This window comes from Felis catus, chromosome E1 (assembly GCF_018350175.1).
Source record: "Felis catus isolate Fca126 chromosome E1, F.catus_Fca126_mat1.0, whole genome shotgun sequence".
In the NCBI taxonomy this organism is placed as follows: Eukaryota; Metazoa; Chordata; class Mammalia; order Carnivora; family Felidae; genus Felis; species Felis catus.
This window is the reverse complement of record NC_058381.1, coordinates 45,028,744-45,042,484: the sequence shown is the minus strand read 5'-3', so window position 1 is coordinate 45,042,484 and position 13,741 is coordinate 45,028,744. Positions and strand designations below refer to the sequence as shown.

The window sequence follows — 13,741 nt, the reverse complement described above, 5'->3', positions numbered from 1 at the left end:
GTGATTTTGTATCTTAAAAATAATTCCTTGTAACTCTAAGTCAGAAAATTTTTCTTCTTTCTCTAAAGAGAATTTTAGTGTTCGCATCTGGAAAGCATTACTGAATATGATACATAGGTAGGGATCCAATTCTATTTTTTACATTTGAATCATTAATTATTCCAGCACCATTTATTAACTGGTGCTTCCCCTCCCCCCCAGTAATCTGCCACCTCATTATATATGTTTCCTTATATGTGTGTAGATAGATTTGGAAGTTACTTATCCTGTCCTATCAATTTCTCTATCCCTGTGCCATTTTCACACTGTTTTACTTACTGTAACTTTATAATGAGTCTTAATATCCAGGGTAGCAAGATCCCTCCAACACCACTCATACACCCTATCCACGTTTTTCTTCCTCAAGAGTGTTTTAGCTACTCTTGATCTTTGTTTATGCATACAAATATTAGAATTAATTCCTCAAAAAGTCAGGGTTTTTTTAGAATTGCTTTAGATAAGTAAATTAATTATGAGAATTGGCAGACTTGGGGGTCTCTGAGTCCATTAATATGGGATATATTCCAATTTATTTAGGTATTCTATAATGTCTTTTAACAAAGTCTTATCATTTTCTCACGTAAGGCACATAACTTACATTTGTTCTATTCCTTTTTTGCTTTTCATTATGGAAAAATGTTAATACACGCAAAAGAAGAAATATATTGTAATAAAAGTTCACATACTCTTCCTGTACTCTTCACATACTCTGCATGGCCATTCTTATTTCATCTATAGCCCCACACACTTGTCTATCTCACAACCACCCTTTCTCTTTAGAAAAGATGCTGCTAAGTAATAAGGGTATAGATACTCAAAACTAGTACCTTCCTTATGAATTATAGGCTTTGGCATAATAAAGAGTCGTTTGTCCCATTTAACGACTTTTGTCCTGACCTCTTCCTTGTCAGAAAGCAAAACCACTAACTCTACTTTCTTTTTGTTTGTACTTTTGCCTATAGGAAAAAAATGTCTGGAAAGACTGTTAATACTGGGTATTTCTGGATCATGGGGTTTTGTGTGTTTTGTTGTACTTTTGAGTATTTTTCTGTATTGACTTCATTTTAATGGACTTTTTTCTAATCAAAAAAATAAAGTCATTATTCTGAGGGAAAAAAATAGCAAAGTGACCATCTTTTCACATGTGTCAACCCAGTTTTCACTTACTGTCAGCTTCAGTCAACTCTGTGATCTTCTCAAATTCTGGCTTAGAAAGGTAAACTCCAAAATGCTGAAGACAAGTATTCATATCCTCATAATCAATATTTTCATCTTTAATTTTATCAATGGCTTTAATGACATCAGTCAACACTGAAAATAAAGCAGTATGCTAATGAGTATTAAATATAAGTCAAAAAGAAAACACCAAAAGTAAGATGAATTTTAGTTCTAACACTAAATAAACAAGCATAGAAAATAACTTCAGAAATGTTATATATGAAAAGAATTACCAGAATCTTTAATACTGAAAACCAACAAAGTACAAAATGAGAGCCAAAAATATATTCTACTTTGCTATAATCTCTGTACCGAAGGAAGTGCCAATTTAATTGCAACTTAAGTGCACAGGAACAAAAATATTATACAATTTCCCCATTTAATTTTCTAACAATTTAAAATGTCTTAGTAGTCTGTTTCTCGGTAGCAGATACAGAAATAAGTAGAAAACTTTCAATCCTGAATAATGAATTGGGGTAAGGTTTTGTAGCAATACATGGCTCAGCCCTTGGTTAATCTTAGTTTATCTTCTGTATATATAAATATTATCACTTGGAAATAACTATCCCACATGTCTTTTTATGACACTTCGGAATATATGCTTCACAAATTTGGGCGGTATTCCCTCCATTTAATTTAAACAAATTTTTACTGCAATGAAAGCTTTCATGTTTATTTTTGAGAGAGAGAGAAAGGCACAGCATGAGTTGGGGAGGGGCAGAGAGAGAGGGAGACACAGAATCTGAAGCAGGCTCCAGGCTGTCAACACAGAGCCAGACATGGGGCTCAAACTCAGGAACAGCGAGATCATGACCTGAGCCAAAGTGGACCCTCAATCAACTGAGCCACCCAGGTGCCTACGCAATAAAATTTTCTTAAAATAACTTACAAACACATAGAATTATTAAGGGGGTCGACAGGTATGCATGCGGGTGTGTTTTTGTGTCAATTTTGGAACAAACTAAACTCAAATAGATTTTCTCAAATAGAATATTAGGATAGGTAAAGTGAGGAAGCTGGGCAGTGGAGGGCATTAAAGCCATTATCAGGAGTTAATCGACTTTAGGCAGTCACTGGACGTCATTATGGATTACTAAACAAAGAAATGATCAAAATAATGTCTGAATTAGATGATTCTTAAAATGATTCTTAAAAAGGTAATTTTTATGTATAAATATGTAGAACAAGATATATGATACTATCTTGTGAACAGAATTTTTAGATGAAAAAAATTCTCACTTAAAAGTAAATAGCTGATGGGGCACCTGGGTGGCTCAGTTGGTTGGGCACCTGACATCAGCTCAGGTCATGATCTCATGACTCATGGGTTTAAGCTCTGTGTTGAGCACTGTGCTGACAGTTCAGAGCCTGAAACCTTCAGATTCTGTCTCCGTCTCTCTCTCTGCCCCTCTCCCACTCTCGTTCTCTCTCTCTCTCTCTCTCAAATATAAATAAACATTAATTTTTTTTTTTTAAAAAAGCAAACAGCTTGTGAGTGATGTCAGTAAGATGGTTAAGTAGGACGCCCTGGACCCTTCTTCTCCCCACAAACACACTGATTCAGCAGAAATTAAAAAATAAATTCCTTTTGTGATAAATTAGAAACTAACTGACAGGCTCTTGTATCCCAGGAGAATGCAAAACAAGACGTACTGAAGCTGGTACAGACATTTGGGACACCCTCCCACAAGTGCTACCTCCAATGCAGCACCATATGATCCAAAAAAAAAAAGACTCTAGCTCCCAGCTTCACCCAAGGGGAAGAAGAGTTTGGTCCACATATCCAGAAATTCAGCTTTTCCAAAATGCCTCCCCAGAAGATTGGCTTCTGTTTTGCCAGCCTTGGAGCTCTGATGGGTCTAGCACAGTCTAGTATTTGGGGGTAGAATAAAGCGATGGCTTGGGCTGGTAGAAGGCAGTGATCCTCCCCTCTGTTCAGCACAGGATTAGATTAAAATTCCCAGCTCTTAGTTTCCTCCTGGAGAGGTAAAGAGTTTATCCAGCACGTCAACTTTTTCAGGGCATCTCAAAGAACCATCAGCTATCTTGTCAGTCCTAGAGCCTGGGGAAGGAAAAAGGTGGTAGAGGCCTAGGGCCTATCAGGCTGGGCCGATGGGTGGGGGTCTTCTCCCGTATAGGGACAGTATGTGAGGACTGGGAGAGCTGCCTGCTTTTTCTCTTGCACAAACACCAACACAGAAAGTCCAAATGGAAATTTAATGACTAAAAAATATGATAACTGAAATTAAAAGTTCAGTGGATGGACTCAACAGCTGAAAGGAGGAGAGAAAAGTAAGAATCAATGAATTGAAAGCAACTGAAATCATCCGATGAACAACACTGAGAAAATAAACTGAAGAAAAAATGAACAGTTCCAGAGACCTGTAGGAATATAAAAATGATCTAACATTTGTGTCCATCAGAGTCCCAGAAGAAGAGGAAGAGACTTAAAAAGGCACTCAAAGAAATAATGCCTGCACACTTCCCAAATTTTTATCAAGAGACATTAACCTACAGATCCAAGACAAAAGTGGACCTCAAACAGGATAAATCCAAAGAAATCCATGTCAAGATCCATCATAATTAAACTTCTGAAAACTAAAGACAAGGGAACATTTTGAAAGCAGCCTAAGAAAAACACTATAGGGAAAGAAAAACAATTTGAATGACAGGATTTCCAGCAGAAACCATGGAAGACAGAAATAAGTGACACAATATTTTTCAAGTGCTGAAAGTAAAGAACTATCAACGTAAAATCCCATATTCAGAAAAACTATTCTTCAGGAATGAAGAGGAAATCAAGATGTTCTCAGATGAGAGGAAACTAAAAGAATTTGTTGTCAGTAGACCTAAGAATGGATAAAGGAAGTTCTTAAACAGAAAACAAAGGATAAAACAAAAAACCTCTGGAATATCAAGAAGGAAAAAAGAAAATGGTAAGTCAAAATATGGGTAAATATAGTAGGCTTTCCTTCTCTTGAATTTTTTAATCAAGTCTGATGGTTGAAGTAAAAATAATACCACCTGATGTGGTTTTAAATATATATAAGGAAATATTTAAGGTAATTATATCATAAAGGAGGGAGCGATGTATATGGAGATAAGGCTTCTGTATTTCACTTGAACTGGCAAAATGATGACACAAATAGAGTGTGATAAGTTATGTATATATACCTGAAGCAACAACTTTAAAAGGTATACAAAGAGATATACTCTGAAACACTATAGATAAATCAAAATGGAATTCTAAATGTGGACAAAAGATTTGAATATATATTTCACCAAAGATATATGAACAGCTAGTAAGCATGTGCAAATAAACTTGACATTATCAGCCATTAGGGAAATGCAAAATTAAAACCATAATGAAATTCCACTACACAATTATTATAATGATTATAAACAAAAAGATAATACCTACATGTGGAGGATAGGAAGAAAACAGAATCCTTACACATTGCCGGTGAGAATGAAAATGGTATAGCCACTTTGGAAAACAGTTTGGTAATTTCTTTAAAAGTACAACATAAATTTACCATACACATTAGCAATTATTCTCCTAGGAATCTACCCAAAAGACATGGAAACATGTCCACAGAAAGACTGCAATGCAAATGTTAATTTCAACATTATGCATACCAGTCCCAAACTGCAAATAAGCAAATGTCATAAATTGGTGAACTATCAACAAAATGGAATATACCTATAAAATGTAATATGGACTTATTTAACCATACAAAGGAACAAACCACTGATACATACAACAACATGAATTAGCCTCAAAAAAAGTGAAGTCAGGCACAAAAGACCACATGTTTTATGATTTCATTTATATTAAATGTAAAAAAAAAAAAAAGGCAACTTTATGGAAACAGAAAACAGATCAGTGGTTGCCTGGGAATGGAGGTAGAGATTAACGGTAAATGGGCACAAGAGAATTTTAGGAGTGAAGGAAATGTTACAAACCTGGATTGTGTCCACTTCTGATTATATATCCCAAAGAATTGAAAGCAGGGGCTCAAAGAGGTATTTGCATACCCACATTCACAGCAGCACTAGTCACAATTGCCAAGAGGTAGAAGTAACACAGGTGTCTATTAATGGATAAATGGACAAACAGAATGTGGCATATACATGCAATGTGATATTAGCACGAAAAGGAAAGAAAAATCTGACACGTGCTACAACATGGATGAATCCTGAGGGCATTATGATAAGTGAAATAAGCCATTCATTCATAAAGACAAATACTATATGATTCCAGTCAAGTATCTGGAGTAGGCAAATTCACAGAAACAGAAAGTAGAATGATGGTTGTCAGAAGCTGGAGAGGCACACATGGGTAGTTGTTGTTCACTGGGTATAGAGTTTCAGTTTTGCAAGATGAAAAAGTTCTAGAGATTCGTTGTACAACCGTGTGAATATACTTAACCCTAATGTTCTTGAACTGTACAGTTACAAATGGTTAAGATGGCAAATTTTATGTTACGTGTTAGATACCACCATTAAAAATAAATTTTAGGGGCACCTGGCTGGCTCAGTCCAAAGAGCATGAGACAATTGATCTTAGGGTTGTGAGTCTGAGCCCCATGTGGGGTGTAGAGATTATTTAAATAAATAAATAAATAAATAAATAAATAAATAAATAAATAAATAAAACGTTAAAATAAAATAAATTTTAAAAACAGTACAATGGGGGAAATGGGAGGGAGGAGTCGGCTACAACCAAGACACTACTTCACAAAACAGCAATGAAACGGTGACTGAGTTCGTGAATGAATGATTACAAGGTAAAGCACTCAAGAAATTTGCTAATAGTGTCTTTAAGAACACCACTTAAGCAATTCATCGTAAGTGACAAATTATAATGTAGCTTTTTTTTAAAGTTTATTTATTTTGAGAGAGAGAGAGCACACAGGGTAGGGGCGGAGAGAGAAAGAGAGAATCCCAAGCAGGCCCTGTGTTGTCCACAAGAAGTCCAACACAGGGCTTGAACTCACAAACTGTGAGATCATGACCGGAGCCAAAACCAAGAGTCGGACACTTAACTGACTGAGCCACCTAGGCGCCACAGTAATGTAGTTTTTAACATGAGACTTCATGTAAGTATAAGAGAAAAATCTCTTCCTTTGGATTAATTTTTCTCTATCTGAGAAATCCTTTGGGAAGACACAAAAAGCTTATCTTTCCTTTTCAGCATATGAATAAACAAAAGGAAATAAAAACACCAAGGCTTAGTATCTTTCATTTCTCATGTTAATCTTGCTGAAAAATATTTAATTATTTGCATAAAAACCCAAAATCGTTGCAAGCAAACTGATTGTGGTGTTGATTGTATGACTCTATACATTTCATGAAAATTAGTGCATGAGTGAGTTTTATGTATGTAAATTATAGCTTAATACAATTTTTCCAGAAATGTTCTAAAACAAGGGAAACAAAATCAGTATTTCATTCAAACAAGTTCCTTATAAAAAAATTAAAAATCAAATCACCCATCAATTGCTAAAAATGGGCTAATCACCTATTGGAATTCCTCATTACCTTACTCTACATTTATGTAGTACTTTACAGTTTTTAAAATCCATCTAACAATTCTGTGAGGGAAGCAAGTTAGCTATCACTACCCTAATGCATCAAGTTTTCATGGCTTGCCTGAGAATTTCAGAACTATTAAGTATCTACCCAAAAAGCAAACTCAGTTCAGTTGAACCTCTTTTCAACCTAACCACTTCTTTCCTCCAAATCATTTTAAAATAAATTTCCTACCTACCATCACATTCAGGAAGACTTTGCTCCTTGGAGAGAGCGCTCATAAAGTCATCTAACTTCACCATTCCATTTCCTGTAAAATAAAGACTTTAGATCATGCATTCTTTATATTTTTGCATAAAAGGTAAATTCATAGTTTCATACAACTATGAAAAAAATTACTTCTTCACTTCATCATAATTCTATTTCTCCTTTCATATCCTGTCTCTGAATTAGGTCAGTTTGTTTCATTTTGATAATTACTCAATAATTTTTAAATACCTATTATAAAGTGCAATGGACTGAGCTAGGTCCTCAATTTTTGATAGATATAGGAAAAAGGAAAGGTGACCATATAGATGGGCCATGAGAAACTTAAGGAGTCTATTTCATACCATCATGAAAACCCAGTCAAAATGCTATCCATTAAGACACCTTGACAATACTGACCAATCCTGACAGACCCAAGTGTCCCCATTACTATCAGCTGATCCAATTAACTACCTATTTTTAGATATACACCCTCCACAGTGATCCTACCAATCCTGATAAGCAACATGAAAGGGCTCAATAATTTTAGTAGCACCTACACCTTAGATTTTTTTTTTTTTAATCTTCTTTCCCATTTGCCTTAGCTAAGAAATTTTGCTCAGGTTCTAAGAATTCATTTCCCAAGAACATATTCCCAAGTCAGTCTTTCCCCAAAATGTTGCCTCTGCCCTCTCCTCAGCTGAACTTGTGTTGTGGATGGTTCTTACTTAATGATAAAACAACTTCTCCAATACAAAAGCTCTTCCTAGAAACTTAAAATCTGCCTTGAACTTATGCTGGTGACTGGGATATGCTATTTAACATCTAGATGCTAATCATCTGCCTTGATTGGTTAAGTATCATTAGCCCTAAATTCCTAGTTGTAGCACTTCCTTACCATTTTGGAATCTCCAGTTATTTCTTCTTGGATGCTTAGGCTATTTGCTCAGAGATTTTTGTACCCCTTGGATTTTGTGCTCTTATTGCCTGAACCTCCCTACAACTGGGTCAGCCTTTCCAGTACCTGTCCCATACGGGAAGGCATAGCTAGGGATAGTGATAGAGTGTTACATAACAATTCTGAGATATAAAAGGCCTAGTCCCTCCAAATCAATCCATTAGGGCAGATTTTCCAGGAATTTTTTTTTCCACTTTCCATTTTTATATCTGTTCTTTTAGAATCTTCTTTAGCATGGCCCATTCTGTTCCATTCCTAGTTGAGAACTTACTCCATCATTTAATACTATCCCATAAAAGTATCTAATTTTTTCAAAAAGTTTGGTATTATCAGTCTCACCATTTTGAGTAGTCTTTGCCACAATCTCCTTGAACTCTTTGTCTGATAAAGTAACTCCTATTGAAGGCAAAAAGGACTGAAGTTCTTCTGCAGCAATACAATTTTCTTGGAGTTTATTGATAGCTTCACAGATGTTTTCTAAATATACAAAATGTAGAAGACTATTCAGCCACAGAATTTATGTGTCTTAAGCAATAATTAGCACCCAAAGTCTTTAGCAATTAGAAAACAAGTTTTATCTAATTATTATTACCTCATATGACTGCTTTTTTCTTCGTATTTCTGTTGTATCTTACATTATACCTAAATATTTCCCATATAGCTCAAACAGAAAACAATCTTGAAGTTCTATAAATGTTTATAAACTACTTGTGTGGAGGAACAGCCTGTTCCAGTGACCCAGCCAATGCTGCTTGGTTCTGATTAAAATATAATGAACGAGTTCAAGAGATCACAACAACAAAGTGTTTAGTTTAAATTCCAGGATTCCAAGCAAACAATGAGAGTTCTTCCCCTTCCCATCATTTTAGGCTACCATGTTTTCAGTTCACAATCTTCAAAATCATAAAATCTTCGCAGTAGATCCACATGGCCATCGTGAGTCCCCTAATATCATGCACTGAGATAGGCATAGTATCACTTCTCTGTAATTCCCACCAAAAATGCATAACCTGAACTTACGAAGAAATATAAGGAAAACCCAAAATGAGGGACATTTTACAAATTAACTAGTCAATACTCTTCGAAAGTGTCATGGTCATGAAATTATCCTAGATCAAAGGAGACTAAGGGACACATGACAACTGAATGTAATGTGTGATCCTAGAGGAGACCTTGAACCAGGAAAAATACATTTATGGACTAATTGAAAAAAATTGAATAAGATCTTCAGAATATAAATAATATTGTATCAGTGTCAATTTCCTGATTTAGTTCACTGTACTGTGATTATACAAGATCTTAATACCTGGGAAAACGAGATGAAGAGTATATAGAAATGTCTTTCCCTTTGTGTAATTCTTATGATTCAAAAATTATCATAACAATTAAAAGTTAAAAATGTTTTTAAAATGTATATCAAATGACAGTCACATTTCAGAAATGTTCAATTACCATCAATTTATCTTGAGAAGTTATACCAGATAAACTATTTCACACTTCTCTTTACAAAGAATATTAAGTATGGCAAAGGTTGGCGACACCAGCAAGATAGATAAGGGCTTTCTTCCACAGTCTTCTTCTACCCAAGGGCTAAATGCCTACTACTCCACTGTTCCTTTAACAAGGGTTTTAATCTTACTGGAATATAAAGAACTCAGAATTAGGAATGAGGCACAGAGTCATAGTAGTGTATCAGTAAAGGAATCAGAAAGAACATTGTTGTGCCTCCTTAAAAGAGCACATTTTCTGTTCAACTGAGTTGTTTAAAATATGTATTACTGTGTAAGAACCACTAGTATTTCACTAAGCACTCATTTTAACAATTACCTTCAATATTAAATGCAATAAAAAGATACGTTTCTTTCAAGAAAATAAACAGCTTATGTAACTTCAGCCAAGGACTATAGGAAGGAGTATTTAATTAAGTTCCACACACAGGACTTCTGTGATAGAGGTACCACGGAAGGAGGAAACTATATATTGGTTGGAAAACCTTGCTCATCTTTGAGAAAGACCATAAAGCCCTGGGGAACCAAACTGTAAAATAGTAGTTATTTTATCTTTCTTCATATTCTCATGTCCAAAAGAGATGATATCTGAAGCATTATCAAATCATATTGGATATGGATATCATATATTTAAATTATGGAACCTGAACAAAAATTTCACATAGACTCCTTACGTATTTAGTTTAAAAATTATAAAATAAGCATTTCCAAAAGAAAACAGGCCCTCTATTTCTAGGGAACTTGAGTGAGTTGAATTAATCTCTGAATAAACTTCTTGGTCAAAGTTAGGCATCTGAAAAAGGGAACACAACCATCTGAAAAGGCACAACTTAAAACCACAGTGTTATATACACTGGTCCAGAAGTGGTGATTACTCAATAGTATTGACAAATGAAATGCAAACAACTGTCTAATCAATGGTTAATTCAGCTTGTTTCTGTGATGACTCAAGAACTCAAGGACCTATATTTTGACTTACATATATGATACTGACCCAGAGCATTCACTGCAATCTTTTCTTTCGATGAAACCTGTTTTAGGAGGCTGGAATGCCTTCTCACAGCTGGCTTCTGAAGTTTGGGGATACTAAAATGATCACTTTTATCCAGAGACTTTTTGAGGCTTGTGATGCTCTTCAAGCTATGTGACGTAGACTTTGAGTCATGAATTTCAATCTTCTCTGAACTTTTCTTAAAGTTTATGCCATCCTTTGAATATGGTTCCCGGAATCCTCTATCACTGCTATCAACCCCATTTAGGAATTTTTTTATTTGCAAAGGAGTTTTTGATCTTTTAAATTCAAGGTAATCATTATCCTCCATAACTTTATGATATTGGAGGTGTTTTCTATTTAACTTTGGGAATAATGATGGTTCACGTAGTCTGGAAGAGAAACTGCTTTTCATCCTATACTGTGGATAACATTCTGATATATTTGATAACTTTCTGTTTGAAGTAGATTCATCCAAGGCTGATGATTCCATAACTGCTAAGCAAGAGAAACATATTTAATTATTCTATTTACCTGTACCATTTGTAATAGTTTTTAAAAAGTAACAACTAAGTCCTCATGAAAACTATTCAAGAAATTATCAATTGCTTAAATAAACAAAGTTTAAAAAGTTAAATAAGGTTAATATGTTGAAAAACTAACAGAGCTGATAACTAAGACTGAAATATTAACTAGGTTAAATATAATCTTCTGGTTTAATATATTTAAATTCTTTTATCCAAAGCTATTTGAAGTTACACCAAATCAAAAGTGATAGCCTACTGAAGTTTGTAGTTCTCATTCCCCACTCTGCCAATTTTGAAAGATTATAGGCTAAATATGCCAATACAGCTACAAATCCCTTAGTTATGAGCATACTGAAGTATAAGGAAGTTGGAGTGGGGAAATTTTTATTTATAAAATCAGAATACAGGGGCACCTGGGTGGCTCAGTTCGTTGGGCATCCCACTTCGGCTCGGGTCATGATCTCACTGCTCATGGGTTTGAGCCCCACATTGGGCTCTGTGCTGACATCTCAGAGCCTGGAGCCTGCTTCAGATTCTGTCTCCCTCACTCTCTGCCCCTCCCCCACTCACGTTCTGTCTCCCTCTCTCTCAAAAATAAACATTAAAAAAATTGTTTTTAATTTAACATCAGAATACAAATATTTACTCTCCTAAAGATTCTCAGTACTTGTGGGAAAAAATAGTTTGTATATAAAATAACCTCTTCAGAAAAATATTAATACAATGTCCCACTGGGACTTCCTTTATAAAATTCATCTGACGGCTCAGAATAGTACCTTACATTTGAATAACACATTTTAAAGTATTTCAAATGTTATAATACTTGATTTTATGATAGACTATTAGTCTCCTCTTAGAAGTTTAAAATATGTTTGATCATTGAAGGCAAAACTTATAAAACATTGTCTGAAGTTTTCAGTGTGTATAGTGGTAATACATAATAAAATTACAGCTTAACGGAGGGGGGTAAAAAGATCTATATAATGGTAAAACTTCTATATTCCACTTGAAGTGGTAAAATATTTATTTTAGTATACTAGAAAAGGTTAAGTATGTATACTATAATCCTTAAAACAACCACTGGAAAAATACAGAGATATAGTGAAAATACATATAGAATAAATTCGCATACTATAAAAATGCTCCCCCAAAAAGAAGGGATAAAATGATTGAAAAACAGAGGAAAAAATAGAAAACAAATAATAATATGGTATACCTGGTCTGAATGTATAAGTAATTACATTACATATGATTTAAACACTCCAATTAAAATATAGGAATTATACAAATAAATACAAAAAACATCACCCAACTCTGTGTGGCTTACAAAATACTTCAAGACTGGTGATATAAGAAGGTTAAAAGTAAAAGGATGGAAAATACTTACCATCTAAGCACTAATCAAAAGAAAACTAGAGTTATATTAGAATCAGAAAAAGTAAACTTGAGAGAAAAGAAAATTACCAGTGATCACATACATATTGCATAATGATAAAAGAATCAGCTCACCAAGAAGATATAACTATTCTAAATGTGAATTCACCTAGCAACAGAGCTTCAAAATGCATGAACCAAAACCTGACAAAACTGAAAGGAGAAATAGACAAATCTACAATTATATTTGGAGACAATGTTCCTTTCTCTATAACAGAACTAGTAAAAAAAATCAGCAAAGATACAGAAGAATGAATAACACGAATTATTATGCATGGGAGTGGGTATGTGATTATTAGGAATATCTATGTCAGAAAAGAAAAATTAATGAAAAAACTTCTACATCAAAGACAAAATTAGAATTCAAAATAAACTTTGAAACGTTCAGGTAATAATAGCAAATTGAAGAGCCTTCAAACACTCCATTTAAACTAAGGAATTTTGGGGATGCCTGGGTGGCCCAGTCAGTTAGGTGTCCAACTTCAGCTCAGGCCATGATCTCGCGGTTTGTGAGTTGGAGCCCCACATCAGGCTCTGTACTAACAGCTTGAAGCCTGAAGCCTGCTTTGGATTCTGTGTCTTCCCCTCTCTCTGCCCTCCCCGGCTCGCTCGCTCGCTCTCTCTCTCTCTCTCTCTCTCTCAAAAATAAACTAAAGGAATTTTTAAAACATCACAAATCCATAATAACAAAAAGAAGAGGAAAAGAAACTACTACAATTAAATTTTGGAATCTGGAAAGCTGATGAACTTAGTAGACCTGAAAAGGCTGAACCATAAGGCAGAATGGGGAAAGCCAAGAAGCAACCCAATTCATAACACAAAAACTCCAAAAGCTCATAAATTAGTAGCATTTAGGTACCTCTAAAAGTGAGGGTAAGAGTGAAGCTAAAAAGAAAGAACTGGTTAAAATCCCTTTAAGTAGTAATTTGATACCTAGGGTCTCTTCACACGGCCATTCACTTTTATCCACTGGGCACAGCCAGTTATTGATCTTCTCCTACTCCAGCAGGAAAGTGACAATTCATCAGAAAGGGTTAAACACAAGGTCTCTGGATTATGGAATACTAAACACAATAGAGGGTAGGAGCATTAGCTGCAAAACTCAGAGGGAGGCTTACACTGAATAATGAGAACTTCAGTCTTTCGTCTTATTTAACACCTGGAATTCTATGAAGCAAGGCTATACCTCCGGGAAGGATATTCAAAGTTTCTTTGAACACTCTGACCATCTCAAAAGGAAATATACCCTAAAGACAGTCATATTAAGGGTTTTCCAGGCAAATAG

The 13,741-nt window shown here is 34.8% G+C and overlaps 1 protein-coding gene across 46 annotated transcripts in view; it reads right to left on the bottom strand.

Moving 5' to 3' along the window:
* Positions 1-13,741, bottom strand: part of EFCAB3 (EF-hand calcium binding domain 3) — a 460,207-nt gene that overhangs the window by 391,513 nt on the left and 54,953 nt on the right. For 45 of the 46 annotated variants that reach the window (XM_045044749.1, XM_045044748.1, XM_045044746.1 and 42 more), the window contains 4 exons: positions 10,499-10,993; positions 8,336-8,473; positions 7,031-7,102; positions 1,207-1,350 (listed from right to left, as the gene is read on the bottom strand). In XM_045044749.1, coding sequence (XP_044900684.1) covers positions 1,207-1,350; positions 7,031-7,102; positions 8,336-8,473; positions 10,499-10,993 — 849 coding nt within the window. The remainder of the gene's footprint in view (positions 1-1,206; positions 1,351-7,030; positions 7,103-8,335; positions 8,474-10,498; positions 10,994-13,741) is intronic. The other variant, XM_045044750.1, reaches the window with a different exon arrangement.